Source organism: Thermobia domestica, chromosome 9 (assembly GCF_964235325.1).
Source record: "Thermobia domestica chromosome 9, izTheDome1.hap1.1, whole genome shotgun sequence".
NCBI lineage: Eukaryota > Metazoa > Arthropoda > Insecta > Zygentoma > Lepismatidae > Thermobia > Thermobia domestica.
The window spans coordinates 20,491,686-20,516,004 of NC_137462.1; the positions used below are offsets into that span (position 1 = coordinate 20,491,686).

Sequence of the window (24,319 nt, forward strand, 5' to 3'; positions counted from 1 at the left end):
CCTGTTTCGACAATCACAGTCCGCCGCGAATTACATGACATGAACTTACGGGGACGTGTTGCACGGGCCAAACCGCTCATCAGGGACCATAACGCTTTCGCACGCCGCAAATGGTGCCGGGGCCATGCAACTTGCACCGTTGAGGACTGGAAACGTGTGATATGGTCGGATGAGTCATCCTTCACCCTATTCCCAACCACGGGCGGTGTTTATGTGTGGAGAACGCCCAAAGAAGCTTATGATCTGCAGTGTCTCCGCCCAACTGTGAAACATGGCGGCGGCTCGGTGATGTTGTGGCCCGCCATATCATGGTTTTCATTGAATCCTGTGGTCACACTTTGCGGACGAATCACTGCCAACGATTATGTCGCAATTTTAGGAGACCACTTGCATCCTATGGTCCGGATGTTGTTCCCGGACAATGACGCCATCTTCCAGGATGATAATGCACCCATTCACACAGCTGGCGTTGTTGCAGCGTGGTTTGAGGAACATCGGGATGAAGTTCAACACCTCCCCTGACCCGTCCAATCCCCAGATCTCAACATAATTGAACATCTGTGGTCCGTCTTGGAAACACGACTCCGGTGACGATTTCCACCTCCATCCTTTCTCACATAACTGGCCGATGCCCTGCACGAGGAATGGTGTAAAATTCCACTTGCTACTATTCACGACCTCTATGCCTCCATCCCACGTTGCATCAAGGCTGTTCTGAAGGCGAAAGGTGGCCCGACACCATATTACTCTGGTAAGTTGCAATTTCGTTCCGGTGTTTCCATTTTTCTGATCACCATCTGTATTTTCCTAAATGAACTCTTGACCCGACTACAGTAGGTCCCATAGTTTTGGAGGTATGGACCTTTAACGTTCATTTTTTTAATGTTTTTGGCAGCCTGTAACTCCGAAAGGAAGCATTTGTGCACCCAAATTGGTCTATACTTTTTGTCTTATCTTGGAAACGTTATCGGTGTTGTTTTGAAACACCCTATATATATAAATGATCGAAATGACCGATATAAGTGTTGAATTAATAGTTTTCGGAGTCGCTCAGATGAACAATGACACTTCCGATGCTGTGCCTCGGAACATTGGGAGGGGAGGGGAGATACATAAAATAATCGAAAATGACCGATATTAGTGCCGAATTCATAGTTTCTGGGGTCGCTGTGATGAACAATCACACTTCCGACGCCGTTTAAATCTAAATTCAGACACGTAATATGGGCAGAGGAGGGAAGAGAAATATAAAAATCATCGAAAATGACCGATATCAGAGAATGCTTTAGTAATAGTAAACAGGGACTAACTAACAGAAATTATTACTATTTTATCTTAATTTAACCCAGCAAAGCGGGTAATTGGTGCTATTTTTAAATAATATAGTAGTTATGACAGATTTTCCCGCCCCTTGAAACTTGCCGCTTCGTGCAAATGAACGTGTTGCACATATGATAAAGCCGGCCCTAGGCCTATGTTTTCTTTACATAGCAGCCGAACTGTTGCGAATTCAAAATGGAACTTCTGAAACCTTACACTTTCGTTGACACCAGAACTGATGAAATTACTTGACTCTTCTAGATTTACGATATTAGGTCAGTACTTAAACTCTGCCTCGCCAGTAACAGAATTCGGGACCACTCATAATACTGTCTATTCATTCTGTCTTTAATTTCTTCCACTGTTCGAAGTGTTACACATAACGGAAAAGCAGTAGAAACTGCATTTACATGTTATTCGTCATCGGGTGAGTCCTAGTAAGAAAGTAAAATTAAGTGTGAATTGAAGGGAACCCTTATCTGAGAACAATACACAGGAAGATCAGACCTACTTACCAAGTTTAAAACAAACGGTTTTGTTACTACATACCTAAACAAAGGCAACGAGTGCTGAAATATACTTTAATGCGGAAGATTTGGTGCAACATTTGAGAGGACACCTGAGGCCAAAAAGCGATCAAGTGAAACAAAACACGACTGGCCACCCGCAGATGTTCCTCTGCTCACTTCCTCTGTGCCACAGGGTTATCTATCTATATCATCATTCTCTCCGCTTCCAAATGGATTTATTGTTCTCCAGCTGCACCATCGTCTTTATTCACAAAATGCTAATAAAACGCAACAACAAAGCTCCAGACAATCCAGAGGTCACAACAATTCGCATTCTATGTTTATACAGGTTTATCAAAAGTTAACACGAACAACTTTCGTGTTTGAAAACCCTCGGACCATTCTACGTATCTGCAAACTTATTCGCTGTTCTTTAAATATTTTTTGTTAATTGAATGATTTGAACTTTTGACATTAATTGTTAGCACCGACGCTATATAAGATGGAAAATGCAACCCCGAGCAGGTTTAAGAGAACTTACTACTGCAAACGGGCAAAGTCCAAGCCTAACTCAGTAATATTGTGGCTATTACATCCAACAATACCAATAAATGTAGTAATCTGAAAATATTGGACGCTATGCAGAGTCGTTTTGAGCGTTATATTGAGTTTGATTAAAGCGTGATGCCAACTTTTCGATTTATATCGAAAAAGGCCAGCCACGACTTTACGGCAGAGTTGTCAAACACATTAAAAGAAATAACGGTAGGAGAGAACATTTCTCTCTTACCTTGATTTCTCCTAATTTATTTTTTATCTCCGGAGATGAGAAATGGTACCTTACGCGAACTTTAACACAGGAGGGAATGTGTAAGGCCTAACAGAAAGGCAACATCATGTCCCAAACGAGGTTTGCATTCCAATAAGACAACATTACGTGTTTGATGGCTAGTGCTCTTAACGGGTCGGGTCGGATCGGGTTGAAGACCGACCCGACCCGACCCGAATTGACTGACCCTAACCGTGATCCGACCTGATTGACCTGACCCGACAACCCGACCCAAGCTGACCAGATTGACCCGACCCGAATAACCCGATCCGACAACCCGACCCGAGTTGACCCGATTGACCCAACCCGACCCGAGTAGCCTGACCCGACCCGACAACCCGACGCGAGTTGACCTGACCCAACCCGACCCGTTTGAGAGCACTATTGATGGCACATGAAAGGGTTATCCACAGTGTGAACTCTTACCTCGTAATCGTACAATCACTTCTGCTGTATACCGTAATCAACTCCAAGCTGTTCTAGCAGAACTTAAAAAAAAAAAAAAACAAAAAAAACAAAAAAAACGAATAAACGACAAGGCATTGTTATCCACATCAACAACGCTAGTTTCAATGAAAGATTCTTTCTTATCCGGCGTATTCTTCAGATGTGCCTCCTACGACTGCCGTCCTTTCCGGTGTCTGTCAAATGTACTCCGTGGCACATCCGTCGTAAACGATGAACAGCTTCAAAGTTTCATTGACACTGCTAAGCTAATTATGTTTTTTTTTTTCGTTAAACCGCTCGCCATAAGGTGACAGAGATCTCATTCAATTAGTCAGTGTGATGCTTATATGTAAAATGCGGAAGACCGGCGATATATTACAGTTTGATTGTGATGGCCAGCCGGTTGCGAATGAACATATTGGAAACAGCTTGGCTTTCCGGATTTTCGTGAGCTGTCGTGGTTAGTGTCTTCCAAAGGTCGGAAAAAGACCGTGAAACCAGCACCAAATCGCAAGACATAGGGCGACCACACCTCATTAAAGATGTCGTTCGTTGTATACTGTCGAGGTGGATACAACAGGATAGGGGCAAACTCTGGGAAAATTAACGGCAGGCCTTAACAGTTGATAAAGCATGAACGTGTCTGAATGTACAGTTCTTTGTTACATATGGAGTTCCAAAGTCGGCTGGAATGGGCACTTCCCCATCGACATTGGACCGCAGAGCAATGGTACAACGCTGCCTTCACCATATCGATGGTCGGGTTAGAATCCGCCATCTTCCATGGGAATAGCTACTCGAAACGTACACAGTAGGATGACGACAGGCCAATGGTGATGGCTCCATGGTTTGGAGAAGATACTACGACGGACCCTATAGCTATTGGCAGGTAATTGCTATCACTTACACCCATTAATGTTGGCCATATTTTCAACTGAAAATTGCATATTCCAACAACCTCCTTGTCATAATGTCAACCTTGTGCTGTAGTTGTTCGAGGAGCACAGTGGTGAATTTCAATTGCTGCAATGGGCCACAAATTTACCCGATCTTTGAGATGGCATTGAACGTCAGATTCGAGCTCATCATGGACTTTACAGAAATTAACTTGTGTGTGCAGATGTGGTGCGCCATGCCTGCAGCCATCTACCAAAGTCCTGACTGCTTCCATGCCAAACCGCACTGCTGCTGTTCTGCGAGAGTACACTAGACACATCTGATATTAGGTAGGTAATCAATGTTCTGACTGGCAAGATGAATGTCAGTGTACAAAACACAAATAAACATTTGGCGTCATTTTCGTTCCTTTCTGACGTATTCTCTGTTGCTTCAGCATCATGGAATTCAACTTACGAATGAGGCGATGTCACTCAGAGACAATTGCACCAAATTTGGTGTAGGAGTAGGTAATGGGAATAGAAAAGAACGCGTGAAAGCATTCGTTTCGCAGGCGTTTGGAATCAGAAATAATGGGCCCTACAGTGCTGAAGAAGTATAGCATGTCAATCAGATATTGATGGGGCGGAGCCTTCGCTCACTGTTGCGGCCACTACAGAAGAAGTTAAATAAAATCAGAAAAGACGAGCTGAACAGAAAATGAGCCAATGTCCGCCCTCAGTCCCACCAGACGAATGCCAGGATACTAAATCATCAACTACCCTTGCCATTATCCATCTTATCTCTATAAAGGGGAATTGAAATAAATTTTTAAAAAAGCAATCTCACCTGTTTTAGACTGAAAGTGTGTTGTTCTTTTTAAGCATATTTGTTTTTTGAATACAGTTCCTGGTACTATGTGCCTATTATATTTTTAATGCTTTTCATGTTATACTAAGTATGGTATTTTCAAATCTTGTTGAGACCAATTTGGAAGCTAACTTTACGAACATAGCATGCGGGTAGACAGTGAAGACGCTCTGTCTCATATGTGCTAGGCAACAGAAGTGAAACGTTTATGTTCACTTTATGTTCACACTATTAAAGTGCAATGTTTGTGAAACATGCATGAGTTATATTTGGAGTCTTGAACTCAGTTATTACGAGGCTGTTTCTATCCAATACATTTTGCTGCTTTCTAGTGGTGAGTAGACCAAATTCAAATACTTCCTTTATCCTTTGCGTTAACATAATTGTGTTAATGAACAGTCTTGTCTATATTCATTGTGTTAATGAACAGTCTTGTCTATATTCAAACGGTTGTTTTTGTTATGGCCGTCTACAGTATTTCCCATTTAAACGTTACTATTCCCGAAATATTTACTTAAATTCGCCTCACAAACACACAATACTTTAATTTTAGTCGGCGCCACGTCGTAGATATCAAACACCAGTATAAATGAAATCAGTTAATATTGGTGAGTTTAAACATTTAATACTTGCGTACTGACAGCATCTTATAGTGTGAAAAAATACAACTACTTCATTTCGACCTCTTCTCTGGAAAACTTCAGGCGACGCCCGTGATTAATTTTTGTATATATTTTCTTTATTTTTAAAATATAATTTCATTAAGCTAACTAGCGATGCATACCCAATTGGTAACCGCAAGGGCAGGGTAGTTGATAGATTCAGTATCCCGGTATTCGCCTGGTGAGACTGAGGGTGGACACACAGACGCATTTTCTGTTCAGTTTATCTTTCCTGTTTTTATTCTACTTTATTTAACTTCTGCATTGGTCGCAACAGCGAGCAAAGGCTCCGTCCCATCAATATCTGATTGACAGATCATACTTCTTCAGATCTGTCGGGCCCATTATTTCTGATTCCGAACGCCTGCGAAACGAATGCTTCCACACGTTCTTTTCTATTTCCATTATCTACTCCTAATTATCTCTGAGTGACACTGCGCCCTTCCCTCGTTAGATCTTTTCAGTTTATTATTGAATGTTCTTTTGTACGAACATTCTGAGAAACGTTAAACTTCAGGCTTTTAAGGTTGGTTTAAAGGGACAAGTTTTGTCGATAGATGGCAGTACAATCTTCGTATCTCTTCCATGTATTTTTTACCTTTCACGAAAATTTACAATTTCTTTTACAAATTTCAACGTAGAGGCTTCCAATTTTTAGAGAAGGAACTTCATAATCTATTAAAGGGAACAATCCGTGCCGATTTTTCATTTAGAATTTTCTTCATTGTTAAAATGAACATCCAAACCTTTAACAATGGAACTGTTTCAACAATGAAGAAAATTCTAAATAAAAAATGGGCACGGATTGTTCCCTTTAATAGGTTATGAAGTTTCTTCTCTAAAAATTTGAAGTCTCTATGTTGAAATTTGTAAAAGAAATTGTAAATTTTCATGAAAGGTAAAAAATACATGGGAGAGATACGAAGACTGTAGTGACATCTATCGGCAAAACTTGTCCCTTTACACTAACCTTAAGGGCCGCAGAAGATAGGATGCTGAAGACCAGGGGATCGGACACTTTCATCTAACTCGAAAATAACATCTCGGGCCAACGCCCAGTTTTGTTTGTCAATACGATAATCCTACAATTACAAGTAATGGATAGAAACACTGTGACAGGTGTGTTTATATTTCTTTTGTTCCTCTTATTTCCAAGAAACCTACGTACCTCTCTATTAGTGTTTTCACGTAAGAAGAAAGAAATTCTTAATTACAGGTTCAGCAAGCGTGTGCTTGAGTTCGCGTGTGTTCCTGGGTGTTACACCGCATCTCTGTACGCGTACAGCAATTACCGTTACTTGATAGAATAAAACATTTTTATACTACAAGTTCTTTTGTTTCAATTCAACCTTCCAGCTGGTCTACGTCAATGGTTCTTCGATTCTGGAGTAGTGGATCATTCCGTAAAAAGCCAAAGGCACACGGAGTACCTAGCGCAATTAAAGACTACACACAAAAGACCATGATGAAAAAACATTACATTAGATAGTTTTGATCAAGACAATCAATTTCACTTCAGATATTAGTGCAGTATCTTACGGCTTGAATTAGTTAACTGGAAACACGAGATACCATTAATACATCAAAGAGTTACGAAACTGAGGAAAAAATTGTTCTTCATTCATTTCAGCAAATCTTTGTTGGAAGTGCACACATCCCCAACTAATTTTACATGTTACGTTTATGCCCTTTACGCTACAAGTGACTGATTAATGAAATTGGATGTTTATGGAAAAAATTGATGGACTGATAACGTAGGAGGAAACGGAATCACCCAGAGAAAATCCTATACTTACAGAGCCACCACATACATTTTGAGGCAAGTTGGAGTAAATATACAAAAGCATATGGTAATGTTACGCTGTGATATAGTCAGTGAAGAACTTTAAGAGCCGAATACCACATCTTCAACTGCGGCTACTCTCTCTCTCTCTCTCTCTCTCTCTCTCTCTCTCTCTCTCTATATATATATATATATATATATATATATATATATATATATATACAGAGAGAGAGAGAGAGTACTGACAGTTCGGATTATGTGTATGTCGATCATGTAGCTGCAGTTGAAGGTGTGATATTCGGCTCTCAAATATATATATATATATATATATATATATATATATATATGTATGTATGTACGTATGTACATATATACATTGGCGTCTCTGGCATGTAAAATTTGGGGGGGGGGACATCAAAGGAAATGATCTAACTGCTAGTATCTCAGTTAGAATTTTAGATTACGTCACTTCAAAATATTGGGGGGGGACGCGTCCCCCTGCCAGAGACGCCCATGTATATATATATATATATATATATATATATATATATATATATATATATATATATATATATAAGTGAATGAAGTTACTGTCTTTTACTCTAACGTGTCAATGGCCAACTCCCATTTCAAACATGCTCCCATTCACATTATGTTCTAGGTCCAGGTAAATGACAACGTTGCATTTTCATTTAACATTGGGCACTTAAAGAGTGTACAACGTACAGCCCAAATGGGTCGTCTGATTTAAAAAAAAAAACTTCACTTTAGATTGAAAACAGTATATTTGGAGACGGTTTCCCCTCTTACATTTTGTTGTAACTCTGATAATATCAGAGATGCCCTATGTCTGGGGAAATTTGAGACACCCTATATATATATATATATATATATATATATATATATATATATATATATATATATATATATATATATATATATAATGAAACTATATTATTTTCTGGCTTCATATCACTTGAGCCACCCGACCGATCTCGATCAAATTTTCAATATAGATAAGGCTTGGGCCTGGGATGGGATTTTATCATTTCACTTTGACGGTGCAACTTAGGGGAGGGGAAGATATTTAAAAATGATCGTTATTAGTGTTGAATCCATAGTTTTCGGGGTCGTTAAAATAAACAGTAACACTTCCGATGCCGTTTAAATACAATTTCAGTCCCGCAATTGGGGGAGGGGGAGATATACATAAAAATCATCGAAAATGACTGATATTAAAGTTTATTCAAGGAACGTTCAGTACCTCATGTAAACAAATACATGTGGTGATTGTTTGATTTTATTGGTTAGAGAACCTTAGAACACCCATGCGGTAGAAGAAAATAGTCCTTGCTTATAAGGCTCATTACCAGAATTCCTTAGAATTAGACAACAGAAACAACACTTTATCTAAGAACTAAATTGAATTAATGCAATAAAAGAGAATACGCATGCATTGAAAGTGGTTTTGACCCAACTTTAGCGTGAATCACAGTTAACAATATGGTCACATGCGGGGAATATGTAAAACATCGACAGGGTACAAGCACGTGCTTCTCGAAAGAAGCGCTGACCGATAGCCAATCATCCGATGACTGACGGAGTAATACAATTCTGCAATGTTTACATCAGGATCAGAAGGTTCGTTGAATGAACTTTAGTGTCGAATCCATAGTTTTCTGGGTTGCTGAGGTGAACAATGATACTTTCAATGCCGTTTAAATCCAAATTCACCCCTTTATGTCCAAAATGAAACGTATTCTCCCCGTGTGAAGAACGAGTATTCCGCTACTTACTTATAAGACTGCATATAAGGTCGCATTGTGCGACGAACGTAGATAAAATTCTGAAAAACACGTGAAATAAAAGAAATTTCACTTCTTAAGGTTGACCATTCTTTTTCTCTCTAAATTTACAATTGTTCCTCCACATCTACCATTCATCTCTCCTCAATTATAGCATTCTTTAGTTTGATTGTACCATTTTCAATGAAACATTGTCCTCCAAAATGTTCTCGTGGGTGTAACCTGCCTCTGGGCAGCCCTGTCCCATCCGCTTCCAAGACATCCCGCTATTTACCTGTAAATGGGTGATCAATGCAATTCGAATAACCGGTAGTGTACGGGAAATTCATAATTCACCGGTAGAGATACAGTGCAAACCCTTTTACATGAAGATTTTACGTACATTGGTCGCACACTAAATTCCTAGAATTGTGATGTACTACAAACGCCGTCTTTTGCCTCCATTATGCTTGGCAAAATACCATATTAAGCATATGGCAGATGATACCGCGACATTCGTTATTTTCATTCGCAGCATGGATCGGCTTTCTTTCAAGAACAGGTTGCCGGGAACCGTTATCTAACAACTCTCAGTCTCTCAATAATAAAGACTTGGCTCTCGTCCTAACACCACCTGCTGATGGAATTATAACGTCACGCCTCCCCACTTGCTCCATTCAATCAACACACCGCGACCGGCTACTCATAATCAACTTCTGCAACACGCCACTAACAAGGAAGAACTGCCATGCAATGGATTTCTTTCTAAGGATGCACAACATTTCTTGCTCTTACAATTATGTGTTTTTAATGTGTGTCTTTCCATGCGCTGAATGATTATCACTATCACAAACATTATGACTTATTATTAGGAGTTTTTGTGTTATACCTCCTTACGGAACAACGAGGTAATGAAGAACAGATTCTACTATTAACGTGGAGATCTTAATCACCACACGGGCTTGAGACCACTGTGCAAGAACAACTCTCCCAGTAGAGACCTTCCCTAACCACATTAGCAAAGATCAACCCTCCCATATAGGCCGTCCCTCATCACACTAGCAAGATCAGCTCTCCCAGTAGAGACCTTCCCTAACCACATTAGCAAAGATCAACCCTCCCATATAGGCCGTCCCTCATCAGACTAGCAAGATCAACTCTCCCAGTATAGAACGTCGCTCACCACACTAGCAAAATCAACCCTCTCAGTATAGACTGTTACTCACCACACTAGCATGATCAACCCTCCCAGTATAGGCCATTCCTCACCACCCTAGCAAAACCAACCCTCCCAAGATGGGCCGTTTCTCACCACACTCGCAAGATTAATCTTATCAGTATATGTCGTTCTTTACCACACTAGTAAGATCAACCCTCTCACTATAGGTTGTTCCTCACCACATTAGTGAGATCAACCCTATCCGTATAGCTCGTTCCCCACCACACTAGCAAAATCAACCCTCCCAGTCTAGGCTGTTACCATACTAGCATGATCAACCCTCCCAGTATAGGCCATTCCTCACCACCCTAGCAAAACCAACCCTCCCGGTGGTTCCTCACCACACTCGAAAGATCAATCTTGTCAGTATATGTCGTTTTCTACCAGACTAGCAAGATCAACTCTCCCAGTATAGGCTGTTCCTCACCACACTAGCAAGATTAACCCTCCCAAGATAGGCCGTTCCTCACCACACTAGAAAGATCAGCCCTACTAGTATAGGCAGTTCATCATCACTTTATCTCGCCTTCAGGAGAGCTGCATTGCAACACCAGCATCATTCTCAGATTTATTTCTATTTGTTTATATTTTTTTTTCAAAAAGTGGGTTTGCATTCACGCTGTGAAACTACGGTAATTATTCAAACTAAGAAGATTTAATATTAAAACGGGAAGTGAGCTGATCCATCACTTCCTGATTAAAGAACAGGAATAGAGTTTGGAACTGGAATTCCTGTCCTTGGGACTGTGAATCCATATCAAAACCCGTTTCTCGCTATCTCTGATAATTTCAAAGGAAGAATAGGGGAGTTTGGAACTGGAACTCCTGTTCTTGAGACACTGAATCCATATCAAACCCCGTTTCTCGCTGAATAGAGGTTGGAACTGGAACTCCTGTTCCTAAGACGCTGAATCCATATCAAAACCCGTTTCTCGCTATCTCCTACAATATGGAAAAGAGGAATAGGGGTTTGAAATGGAATTCCTGTTCCTGAGACGCTGAAATCGCAACAAAACCAGTTTCTAGCCATTTCTTACAGTTCCCACTGTATAGGAATAATATTGAAACCGGAAATGATAGATTCCTACCTATTGTTGAGATACTGAATTCACATTAATAAAAACTCACCATTTATGTTACACAATTTCCAGTGAGTTCAGTTTTAATATCTTCATTACTCACTCCTCTCAATAAACCCGTCAAAAACTACCCCATCGAACAACATTATCAAGGCTGTCGATTTTCATCTAAATAATATAATCTAGTTGGATAAGACAATTTGGTTCGAGTTAGTGGGTTAAAATATATTTTGAAAATGTCCGAATGATTCTTAAGCTGATTTACACAAAAGTGTAAACATTCTAAAGCTTTAGTTTAATCCATAGATGCACAGTTTTATATGCACATAAATATATAAGGTACTAGGAACTCCACTTGAAAGTTCATATCAAATGACAACATGTGGGGAAAAATATTCGTTAAACTACGAATTTCATTGAAAAATCATAGTTTAATTGAATTTGTTGCATTTGTAGATCATATACGATGAAATTGGACTTATAAAGTTGTATGCATAATTACAAATCTACAGTCAAAATTACGAAACCCATAAAGAAAATAAAAACATTTTTAAAGGAGATATCTTTTCAGGTTAAGAATACCTTTCTTGTTCTTAATTATAACGGTACCATGCTGCGTATAATTATTTAAAGAATATAGGAACACTTATGATAATTAAACTTACTTTCATGATCCTGATAATCCGGTAGTTGAATTTTAGTTTTCCTTTATCTAACAGACAAGGCTTCTAATTAATCCTGCACTGGCAATTTTTTTTTACATTTTTACCAATACAGGATTAATCAGAGACCTTGTCTGTTGAATAGCGGAAACCAAGTTTTGTGGAATATCCAGAAACTAAATTAAATTCAATTACAGGATTATTGACAGATTTGTAATTAACCTACTGAAAAATTAACGATTAAGTTAATCAGTTAAATTTTTTAAAATTAATTTTTAATCAATTAAATTTTGGGCGAGTTAATCCTTAATTGATAATCGTTAAAAATAATCGTAACGATTACAAATTAATCGTTATGTTTTTTCCTCGCACACCGTGAACTGGATAGTTTGCAACAACTTTTTTGTAGCCTATTTCAAAAGCTTTCTGGGCATTTCTACTACAGAAGGGAATAATGCAGATTCATGAAAGAAGGAAAGATTTTTTTTTTTAACACATACAAGACCCTTTACTATAAGTGCGAATTCTATAACACACAAAGACTGAAAAAGGGACTGACTACACACCGAAACTCAAACCGGGGACTTCCAGCATACCATGCCGATGCGTTACTAGGTTGCGTGTTGTGGTTAACGAATTGGCATGGTACACTGCAGGTCCCGGCTTCGAGTGCCGGTACAGTCAGTCACTTTTTCACTCTTTGCGTGTTAATACAGATTCCTTTCCCCAAAACGGCTCCAACTTGCCCCAACAACATATCATCGCATGAGAACCAGAGAACCGTAACTTCATGTTCGTAGGTTTACAGGCGAGAGAACAAAAATATTATTGTCTGAGAAAGAAGTATTTTTTACAGAATGCTAATTCAGCTGTATTAGAACAGATGGCGTTACGTTCCGTTTTCACCAAGTGGGGCTTTTAAAATTATGTCCAAACGTAAAGATAACAAAAACCACATTTTTGGAGTTACGTTCCTTTGGTTCTCATGCGACGATAAATATATAAAATTATGTTGCTCGTAGAACTCGAAAAGATACACAAAAATAAATTTAAAAAGTACATAATTTTATTGAATTTTTCTCAATATTATGACATTTTTATTTAATTTTTATTTGAGAACCGTAACTTTTTATACTAATCCTTTAATTTTCCCTAGCCCTTAATTTTATCTACAGCGGATTCTTGTTAATCCGAACTTGGATAATTCGAACAAAAGTTTTCAATCTCTTGAAAACTGTATTGGAAATAATGATTTTAAAAATCGTGAGTAAATTGAACTTTTTGGACCTCCCCTTTAGATAACTCGAAGTATACAGTAGAAGAATGTTTAGTATTGGACAGACTGTAAGAGAAGAATACAGTTTCAACTGGTTTTTAATTAGCCAGAGGCAGCCGTAGTGAACGGTGATACTAAAACACAATTCTATCTGATAATGATAAAGAAAATGAAATTATGATAGGCGATGAAGTAAAGGAAAAGCGTTTGTCAACCTTCTCTGAAGCTTCTAAAATGATTGAAAATTGAAGATGATTTATTGAATGTCAACCAACTTTTACTAATAACGTATTTCAAGCAAAAAATGAAATTCATGACTTTGTTAACCGTATAATAAGAATCAAATCAAATCAAACAAAGATTACCAACTTCTTTTAAGTGAAAAAACATAATTAAGGTTATTAGTTGTGCTTGTAGTTTTGTGGGTTAATTCAGTGAACGTGGTACTGTTTTCCATGATACGTGTGGCTTAATTTATGCACGATTAAACGTAGTTTGTTTGAAGTTTTGTATCATGCAAATAATACACTTGCTTACAGATGAAGCCTACGGCATTTTTTTTTCATATAGGCATAGTAGTTCTGTTCGCTTAATTTAGGATGTTTAAAAAAGAATATTTTTCGATATCTCCAATTTTGGATAATTTAAACTTTTCTCGTGTTCCCTTGGACTTTGAATTTAAAAGGCTTCACTGTACTGAATTTTACATTAACTTAGGAAACTAAAGAGAATTCTCATTATATAGAAAAATGCCATTTTTCAAGTTTAATTTTAATTAAGTAATATTGAAGTTAATTTGAATTTTAACCGTTACTTTTTCCTGACATTAAGTGTTAATTTAATCATTTTTCTTTACCTTAACTTTAAATTTTAATCCGTTAATTTTTTAATTAATTTTTCCCATCATGATTATGATTACACTGGACAACAAATTTTAACTTTTTCATGCTTCGGAAATGAAAAGTACATTTTCTTATGCAAATGAGGATGCTGAATACGAAAATGACAAAAAAAAAAAAATGTTGAATTGGTTTGAGTTTAAGTATAATCGACACAAATATGTGTTATGTAGTGTTGACACTTTTTTCACTTAAGTAGCTACTGCTTCAGTATTGTTCACCCGAGTATCGTGGTTCATATGTCATTTGCTTCAGAATAAACCAAACTTGCAAATGGTACTATGCGTATGTGTATATGACGTACAAGAAATGGGAAATTTGAGGTAAAATTGGGGATTTTCCGTACAACCCACTTTTTTTTAATGTAGCGCCCCTGGTGCGTTCCGGCTACAGGTACCCAAATATACCTTGAAACTCCTGGGGTTATAAGTAATACGTGTGCCACGTTTCATTGTAATATCTACAATAGTTATGAGGGAAAATATTTCTCAATCCTGCTTGGCAATACCATATTTCATATAGGGAAAAGTGAGATATAAAATAAAAATATATAAAGTGACGTTCGTACGTAAAGAGCGGAAAATGCATTTTGTTATAACGTTAGACCATCTAGACATGAGACAAAAATCACTTGAAGCAAGTATAGGTTTTATGGTATGATAATTTATTATATGTGTGCATTGCACAACGTTTATCCCAAAGAATTTAAAAGGGTTAATAAGAAATTAAAACTATGTGAATCTGCAATAAAAAAAATGGAGGTTCCTACTTAAGATTTCGAAGTTGATCCCTTCCGCCCCTGGGAAGTGGGACAGAGAGATTGAGTGTAGTGTCATTGGATAGCCCCTTTCGAGGCGAACGACTTTTGTTATAACTTTTTAAAGATCCGATTTTTACTTTTCCACAAATTTTCAAAAACAGTTTTAAATGCCTCACTCGGTATATTAAAAATTTACAAACAATTTTACTCTTACTACTATTACCCAAAATTGATGACATATTTTAATACCATATGATACGTCGCGTAAGAACAATGCGAGCTGTACATACACGGAAACATACAATGTAATAAATATTATCTATTCTATACCACTTAAATCAAATATTACAATTAAATTACATGTTTTTTTTTATATTATAAAATAGGCCTACTAATATTTGTTTTCTTTTACCCACAGATACAGGGACAGATATGAACCGAGTGGACAGGAGAAATGACGGCATAAAAGTAACAGCACAAGTACAATTTACAAACCCTGCCTCCAACGCATCTTCAACCACAGAAAGAGGGACAGGTAAGGATGCAAATTCATCAAGACTTCTTAAATGAGTATGTCACACTGAATTGCTATTACTCATTATTTCAAGTGTTGATAAAAAATAGATAAATAAATGAGGCTTGAATATCAATAACATTCAGGGAAGTAGTTTGCCTAAACTATAAAAGAGGAAATGACATTGAATAGTCTCTGAAAATACTTTTCAAATGTTGAGTTAGTTTCGATCAGAGGTGGCTGTGAGAGAAGTCACACCGGTATAAATTATTTTTTTTTTCGCTTGAAACTAAAAGAAAAAAAAAACTCCCTTAACATATTAATTTACAACGATAACAAGTATTTTCGTCTTTTACCTTATTTACTATTCAAGGCAAAAATGCTATTTTATCTGGCAATCGCTATGAAATAGAAGAAGAAGAAGAAATGTTATAAAAAACGTCATAAGTAATCTTGATTTGTAAATGTTTTATTTTTCTGTCGTCAGATCTAAATGTTTGATTACTTGTCGTTAGAACAGTAATCCGGTTGCTATGGTAACAGTTTTCGTTACCAAGGATTTGTTTATAAATAATTGTCAAAATATAATAGAGCAAGCCGCCATATAATATAGAAGTGTATTGCGTAATATTAAAGCAATTAATAACTGTTTCGAAATATAACGCATTTAAATGATTGAAAATAGTATGTAATCATTGAATACTCATCGTTGTAAGTAGAAACGATATATGAGTATATACTACGATAAATCTTTAAATAAGTAAAAATTCAAACTGTGGTTCTGGTGTTATAAATTGTACAGTTAATATATTAGATAACCTTTATTCCCTTAGTTTCAAATGCTTTAATCTTTACCAGTGTGATTTTCGATATTATCAATATATTTTCGATAAAAGTTACTTTTCGATATTATCAATATATATTAATTACTCGAGAAGCACAGTTTACTAAAACCCAGAATCGAACGCTACTCACACAGGAAATACTGTACAATATTAAGAATACAGAGCATAACTTGATAAATAAATTTATTACGCCTCCTTTCTCCATCCCAAAAAGGAGTCGCATTTTACAATCGTAACACATACATTTATGAACGCTAGTAAAAATTTATTTTATCTTTATGATAGGTAAGACACAAATGTTGACACACTATAACTTTAACATGCATATCCTAGAAATGTCCTCTTACACTTTTGGAAGTCACTTCCATACTTTCACCTATTTTACAGTCGCCTGTTTTCTTCTTTACATTTTTCAAAAACTGTTAATGGTATCTATTTTTTTTTACTAACTTAAAAAAAAAAGAGGTTCACAATTCGAACCATATTTATATATTGTGTCTATGTTCACTCATAACTTAGACACAAGTGATATAAGTGCACCGATTTTGACAGTTCTCTTTCTGTTTGAAAAATTATTTTGTTCTTGTAGTCCCATGTAAACTTCAAAAGTTTCTAACTGTAGTTTTCGGAGCTAGACCATGAAAATTCTCCATGGCTGGCAGTAATTATTGTAATTTTTGTGTATGATCACTCATAACTTCGGGAAAGATGCACCGATGTTGTTGACTCTTTCATTGTTTTTTTTTTTTTTTTTTTTTTTTTAAAGTATTTTTATCTTGTGGTTTCACGTAAACTTCATAAGGATTTAACAATAGTCTTCGAAGCTAGACTATGAAACTCCTCAATGGCTGACAGTGTTCATGATTATTTTATTTACTTATTTATTTATTTTGTGTATGATCACTCAACTTCGGCAAAGAAACACTGATGTTGTTGATTCTTGTTCTGTTTAAAAGAATACGTTTTTGTGCTGGATTCAAATAAATTTCATTAGGATCTAACGATAGTTTTCCGAGCTAGATCATGAAATTCCTTAATGACTAACAGTGTGTTCATCATTATTTTAATTTAGTTGTGCATGGTCACTCATAACATCGACAAAGGTGCACTGATTTTGAGGTTTCCTTTCTTGTGTGTCCCATGTAAACTTCGTAAGAATCTACAGTAACTCTAGTCTTCGGAGTTAAGCCACAAAACTCCTCAATAGCTGCCAGTGTTCATACCATAACTGTATGTATGATCACGCATTACTTCGACATAGAAGCAGCGAATTTACGATTCTCTGTGCGCTTCGTAAAATATTCTTTCCTTGTGGTTCCATAAACTTCATATGGACCTAACCATAATCTTCAGAACTAAACTACGGTTGACAGTGATAATATCGTAATTGACTTCATTGTGCACATGTTCACGCATAACTTCCACTTAGATGTACCGATTTTAATTATTCTCTTTAAGTTTCAAAGAGTATACTTTCCCACAGGTTCCATAGAACCGTTATCATAAATTAATGAAAATCTTTGAAATTAGACGATGAAACTTCTCAATAAATGATAGTGTTAACACCGCTTAACATACAACTACCTTATTAATATATATTAAGGTCCAACAATAATTCGAAGAAAACTGCAGCTGAAAAAGATGAATTTTTAACAAGAAAAAGAACTACTTATGTATTCATTTTTTTTTAAGTAAATGATATGACTAACCTTACAGTACCAATGTATTTATTCCAGGGAAAATATTTCGAAAGCCGATGCTGCTTTCATTTTCAGTTACCCCAAGAACAAAATCGATAAATACAGGAAACTCTCGTATTTATGGGTCCACAATTAGGTTACTGACATTAGTAACTGATATTTTTATTATTATTATTGCAGGGTGCCTGAAAGATGGAACACTTTATGGGGAGGGATCAGCTATGATGACTTCCAGTCTTTGTGAACACTGTTTCTGTATCAAAGGAAAACAGAGATGTGTTCAGCCCAAATGCCTGTTACCTCTTGAGGGATGCAATCCTAACTACAAATCAGCAACTTGTTGCCCAACGAACTATAACTGCAGTAAGTACACACATCATTTATATATTTATTCATAACATATACTTACACAAATACTACAAAATATGAAAAATTAATGGCAACAATTTATTAATGAGATTTAAATTTTATATGTTATATACAACAACAACAGTGTATATACGAACAGAATTGGGTAAAGTCATTTCTTAAAGGATCTTAGTTCAACTCATATTTGGTCTCATAATTTGAAAAGAAGTTAAGCTCAAATCATGTGCTATTTTTAGTCTTACGTTTATTTGTATTAAATCACACACACAAAAAAGTTATATACAGAGAGTTTCAAAACAACACCGACGTATGGGATGTGATTCCCGACACCAAGATAAGACGAAACGTATAGACCAACCTGGGTGCACAAATGCTTCCTTTCGGAGCTATAGACTGCCGAAAACATGAAAAAATGAATTTTAAAGGTCCATAGTTCCAATACTATGGGACCTACCGTAGTCGGGTCAAGACTTCACTTAAGAACTAATATGTACACTATCCAAAAATACATGTTTCAGAATCCTAAAGTATTCACGCAGCAATTTTTATAGAGGCAGTTTGGCTATGGGCATATGATTTGAAGTACTCACCAACTATTGTACATCTATAAAAATTGTTGCGGAAGTACCGCAGGATCCTGAAACATGGATATTTGGATAGGACACATACTAGTTCCTAAGTGAAGCCTTGATCCGACTACAGTAGGTCCCATAGTTTTCGAGCCATGGACCTTTAAAGTTCATTTTTTCATATTTTCGGCAACCTGTAACTCCGAAAGAAAGCATCTGTGCACTCAGGTTGGTCTATACTTTTTGCCTTATCTTGGTGTCAGGAATCACCTCCCAAACGTTGTTGGTATTGTTTAGGAGCACCTGTAGGATATCCATAATTGAAAGCTACAAATGTCATACGCAATTTTATGTATCACACGTGCTATTTGTTTTAGTGGTCCTGGAATTCAGAAATATGGATATAAAATGAGCGACAGAAAAGATGATGATTCGATTTAATATTCAACGTATCACAAAAAATTTTTTGTTTGTTTTTCCCATTATTTATGGGTGAACTTAAATTTTAACATTCCTATTTTCATTTGGGTAGAGGGCACAGAAACCGATTACACTGTACTCTGATCTGATTTCTCTATTGAAATGGTATTGATATTATTGGTCAGACAGTATATGAAAACGGTTATTCATTTAATTGTTAAAGAACAAACATTTTGAATCCTTCAAATGAACACTTCGTTTCAAAATAGATTATAAAAATAAGGGCGATTTTAGGCCGAAAATTCAATTATTTTGGGTAAAACTCGAACTAAAGGTACTTTTTCAGAAAGTCAGCTAGCTCATAAAGAAACTCAATAAAAGTACGTTCATATAAGCGTACTCCTTTTTGGCTTCAGCAACTGAAATACCTTTTTCCTGGTGTCCTGGTAGTATTGCATGTACCTTTAATACTTCGAATACTCATATAGATTATGATATTTTTATTATCTCGAATATCAGTTTTACAATCACATGTTCATCTGCCCCTTCACCCCTTACACATAGTTGCAAAATTTTTCAAAATATAATAAGACCGAGAATTCAACTTCTCTGTGTAATACTATTATACTTAACAGGTATTAGATATTTAGTGCTAGGATTTTTTTCTTTGTTTTAAATTTAAATATTAAGCATTGCATGCACCACTAATCACAAAGTAACGTCTAGTTAACTATATACTGTATGTTTCCTTTTAGGTAATATTTTGTCTACTTAACGCTCTGTGGACCGTCTTCGAACAAGTTGGTTGGGAAAAGAAATAAGGTTAATAAATAGGATGCTCGGATAGAATTTGAAAGAACAATGAAACGAGAATCTCTTCTCCCCCACGAGTATCCAATATTTAATTAATTCAAATCCCTTAATTATGACCAATTTGATTCAAAAAACTCTATAGGGCATTAAATGAATGAAATAGTCTTTAAACGGATATATACAAGCACGGGTAATTAATTATACGTTGATCCTGACACTCGCTTTGTTTACGACTGCTCAAAAAATTAAGTATTTAACTAAACAGAACTATATATAACGAATTGATACTAATTTTGATTCTTACTCTACTTTACTTTACTTTTGAACTCTATATACAAAATAGGGGCCACGGCAACTCAGTGGTAGACCGTTCACCTCTGGTGCGTAGGATCCCTGGCTCGATCCCAGCTCGCACCAAGTGGGCTTTGCGGTGGACAAACACCGTGTTCGTGGGTTTTCTCGGGGCTCTCCCATTTCCTTCCACTGTTGCATCCATTTCTTATCATCACCATCTCCTTTAGCCTAGCCCGCATAACTGTGGAACATACGAGTAAAACTTGAAATATTTCATTTTTATATACAAAAGATAAGTCGAAGTTTATGTCAAGCTTTAAATCGGGCTTATTTTAAACCCTGCCTATATATGTTTGGTATTCTTTATGTATCTGCAGTATTAGAATTTCCACTGGTTGGATGCCGTAGGCGTCAGGGAGACAAAGCCCCGTAACCATTTTTATATAGAAAGTTCAATAAAATGGGTTCACAAAAAGTTTCTACTCTGTGGAGGGTTACGAATATGAAGTCTATTTCACAAATAATCAGAATAGCACTCAGTTTGAGCATAATGGCAAAGGAAAGAAAGCTCCTCTCTAACAACATTTTCAAATAGCGCTTTTATAAGTTCTTTTCTTTTGTCAAAACAAACGGGTACTACGTTAAGGCAGACAACGCTTCAGTGCTCCTACGACACTTGCTTAGATAATTATACAAAAGCCACACGTGAATTTATGCGAATACCAAGAAAGATAATGGAGTTACGAAGATTTACTGTGCAAGCAATGAGTAGATGACGGAGAATATGTGCAGGAGAGAACTGGAGAATAATTATTTGATAAAATTGGAACATCTACAAGAATTGGCATCGAATATGACCTGCATATTGCCTGATATTTTCTGTGAGGCTTTTAATTCTTCTCTCCGTTTAAAAGCATAGGTGCTAATAAGAATTCAAATATGTCATTTGGTGCTACTCTATTATTTTATAAATATTGAAAAATATGCAGTAATTATAAGGTTATTTTTTATATTTTACAATTCTTTTTTTAAAGTGAAAAGGAATAAATTTTATTAATTATTTATTTTTGAAGTACAGCAAAAATTAAAAGAAATTCCTAGTATACAACCAAATTATCGTCCATAGATACTTTCTAAAGTCAAACAGTGTATTATTCCCTTGGCACATCTTATATTTTCTCCATGATATTTTGATTGTTTTAACCAGATATTTATACTACTTAATGACTTCAGCGAAATCTAAATATTCGAAACATAAACTATACAAAAGAACTTTTTTTTTTTAAAAAAAAAAAAGAAAGAAAAACTCTTTTTACATCCTTTTCAAACGCATTCATTGAATACTGACTCAAATAACAAGCAGAAAAAGATGTACAATGCTAGCTAGCGTTTAATAAATAAACTAAATAATAATAATAATAATAATAATAATAATAATAATAATAATAATAATAATAATAATAATAATAATAATAATAATAATAATAGCGTAAAACAGCTTAAAGGAACAAGGGAGAAATCTTCTACAGGAAATCCGAATACTATAATCATCCACGCAGTTCTTTGCAAAAATTAAAAGAAATTCCTAGAGTTAAAAATAAACATAAAGGGTTCATAAACAAAATTTTGACAACTTAATTTCAATAAGCATTATATGACTACGGAATTTAATATAATAAGCATTATATGACTACGGAAAGTTGGTTGGTTATTGGAGCTTGTTTCTTCTCAGCACCGACGCTACACATCTAAAGTAAGATCCGAACCACTAGTTGGTTTGGGACCGAGGCAAGTACTATCGAGAACTGAAACCGGAACCACGCATATAGTAGGCATACACGTTAGCCACTCAGTCATGAAGGGGCACATGTGACTATCGAATTCAATTCTTGATTCAAAGATTACTAGTAGCCAGTATGACATAAACAATTAAAATAAATAAAATGGTTAGCGTTCTCGAGATACTACTTTCTGCAAGGAACAAATTTACAAATCATGTATGTTACGCCTATACTTTAAGAAATATACCACATGTATAGTAATTTCAAATATTCACTTGTTTTATCTTCTTATGTCTTTTTATTTTCCATTTCAGGTGAAGCTATAGCATCCACTACAACAACGACGTCTGCTCCTACACCATTTACAGGCAAGTAATGCTTTCCATTAAGTTAAAATCCCAAACGACTTTTTCATTCATCGAAAGATTCACGGATTGATGAATTGGAATGCTATATACATTAACTTCTGTATATTTTGAAAATTAAGCCGGTAAATATTTATCCTAAAAGCAAAGGTAGCGTGTATATATCCATCTCAAACACAAACCAAACTCACCGTTAACCTTTTGTCGCTCGCGCTGTTGGAAAAAAAAGCATACAAATTAATTTAAAACTAATGCTGTGTACGAACAGTCGCATTAGCAGAGTCAGCCCCGCTGCCATTCTTCAAGTGGTTCTCCCGCCCCGCCCCCCCCTCTTCTACCTCAAAGCTCGCTCACGTGTTGCAATTGTAGTAGCTTCCAGTATAGGTTGACGATCTAGTGTTGTCTGTGCTTGCTTTTTTTCGAACGTGCGAGCACTTCCGTAATAACAGTAGCAAACATATATTTTTATGGAGTTGGAAATTTTCCAACGCGCGATCATTTATGTGATAATTACTGTTTATGAGTGAAATTTTGTTTCTCTAGGCAATGTCTCGCTTCTTGAATACAAGTGAAATACAGAAGTTGCTTAACAATATTGATGATGAGTATCGAGAATTAATGGCTGCTGAAAATGATGCAGATTTAAGTAATGACGAAGTAAATGAAAATGATATTTGTCATGATAGTGTTAGTGAAGCACAAGGGGATAGTATAGATGCGGACTCATATGCAAACGATATGGATGTGAGCTACAGATTGCCTCATTGGGAAAGACAAAGAAACCAAATGGAAGAAAAGGTCGGCAAAGATAAAGTGTAAAAAATATCGCGAAAAAAATGCCAGGGAAGAAGCTTAATGCTAAGGGTATGATGTTTTTATGAAATTTATCGATACAGCCATGTTTGATGAAATTGTAAAATGTACTAACAAGTATTTGGATAAATTACGAACAGGTATCGACAGAGAACGGGACTGTAAAGCAACATCAAGAGCGGAAATTATTGCTTTATTCGAACTTCTTTATTCGATTGCCACAAAGAAAGGAGAACATGTTGATGTAAGATCGCTGTGAGCATGTGACGGAACTGGAATTCCAATCATAAGAGAAGCTATGAGTTACACGCGCTTTTTACTGCTACTCAGGGCCATTAGATTTGATTATTTCGAATCACAATCTCAGAGAAGAAAGATCGCCAAGCTAGAAGTAATTTGAAATGTTCAAAGTACTTTTGTTAACAATTGAATGGAATCCTATAATAGTAGTGAGTTTACAACTATTGCATCCATTCAGAGGGCGGAGTTCTTGCATACAATATATTTATGTTAAATAAACTCGCAAAATATGGCATTAAGGTGTTCGTATTATGTGATGCCAAAACATTTTATTGTGCCAACTTGGAAATTTGCTGTGGAAAACAGCCACCAGGACCGTATGAAGCATCAAATACGCCAACTGAAATTGTGAAGCGGCTTGTTGTCCCCATTGAGAATTCAAACAAAAACTTAACCATAGATATTGATACACCAGCATTCCTCTGGTTGATTATATGCTTCAAAAGAAAAGTACTTTCATTGGGACAATTAAGAAGAACAAGAAGAAAATACCACCGGAATTTCCTCCCTCAAAAAGCAGACCTCAGGGAAGTTGTGTGTTTTGATTCCAAAAGGATAAAC

At 36.2% G+C, this 24,319-nt stretch overlaps 2 protein-coding genes across 5 annotated transcripts in view; one reads left to right on the plus strand and one right to left on the minus strand.

Moving 5' to 3' along the window:
• Nucleotides 1-24,319, minus strand: part of LOC145694448 (DNA oxidative demethylase ALKBH2-like) — an 859,325-nt gene that overhangs the window by 796,511 nt on the left and 38,495 nt on the right. The gene's annotated exons all lie outside the window — the stretch shown is intronic.
• The window catches only part of LOC145694447 (uncharacterized), a 228,262-nt gene that overhangs the window by 151,861 nt on the left and 52,082 nt on the right, over nucleotides 1-24,319 (plus strand). For all 3 annotated transcript variants that reach the window (XM_081770688.1, XM_081770691.1, XM_081770689.1), the window contains exons 4-6: nucleotides 15,394-15,510; nucleotides 18,215-18,397; nucleotides 22,595-22,648. In XM_081770688.1, the coding sequence (XP_081626814.1) occupies nucleotides 15,394-15,510; nucleotides 18,215-18,397; nucleotides 22,595-22,648 (354 nt within the window). The remainder of the gene's footprint in view (nucleotides 1-15,393; nucleotides 15,511-18,214; nucleotides 18,398-22,594; nucleotides 22,649-24,319) is intronic.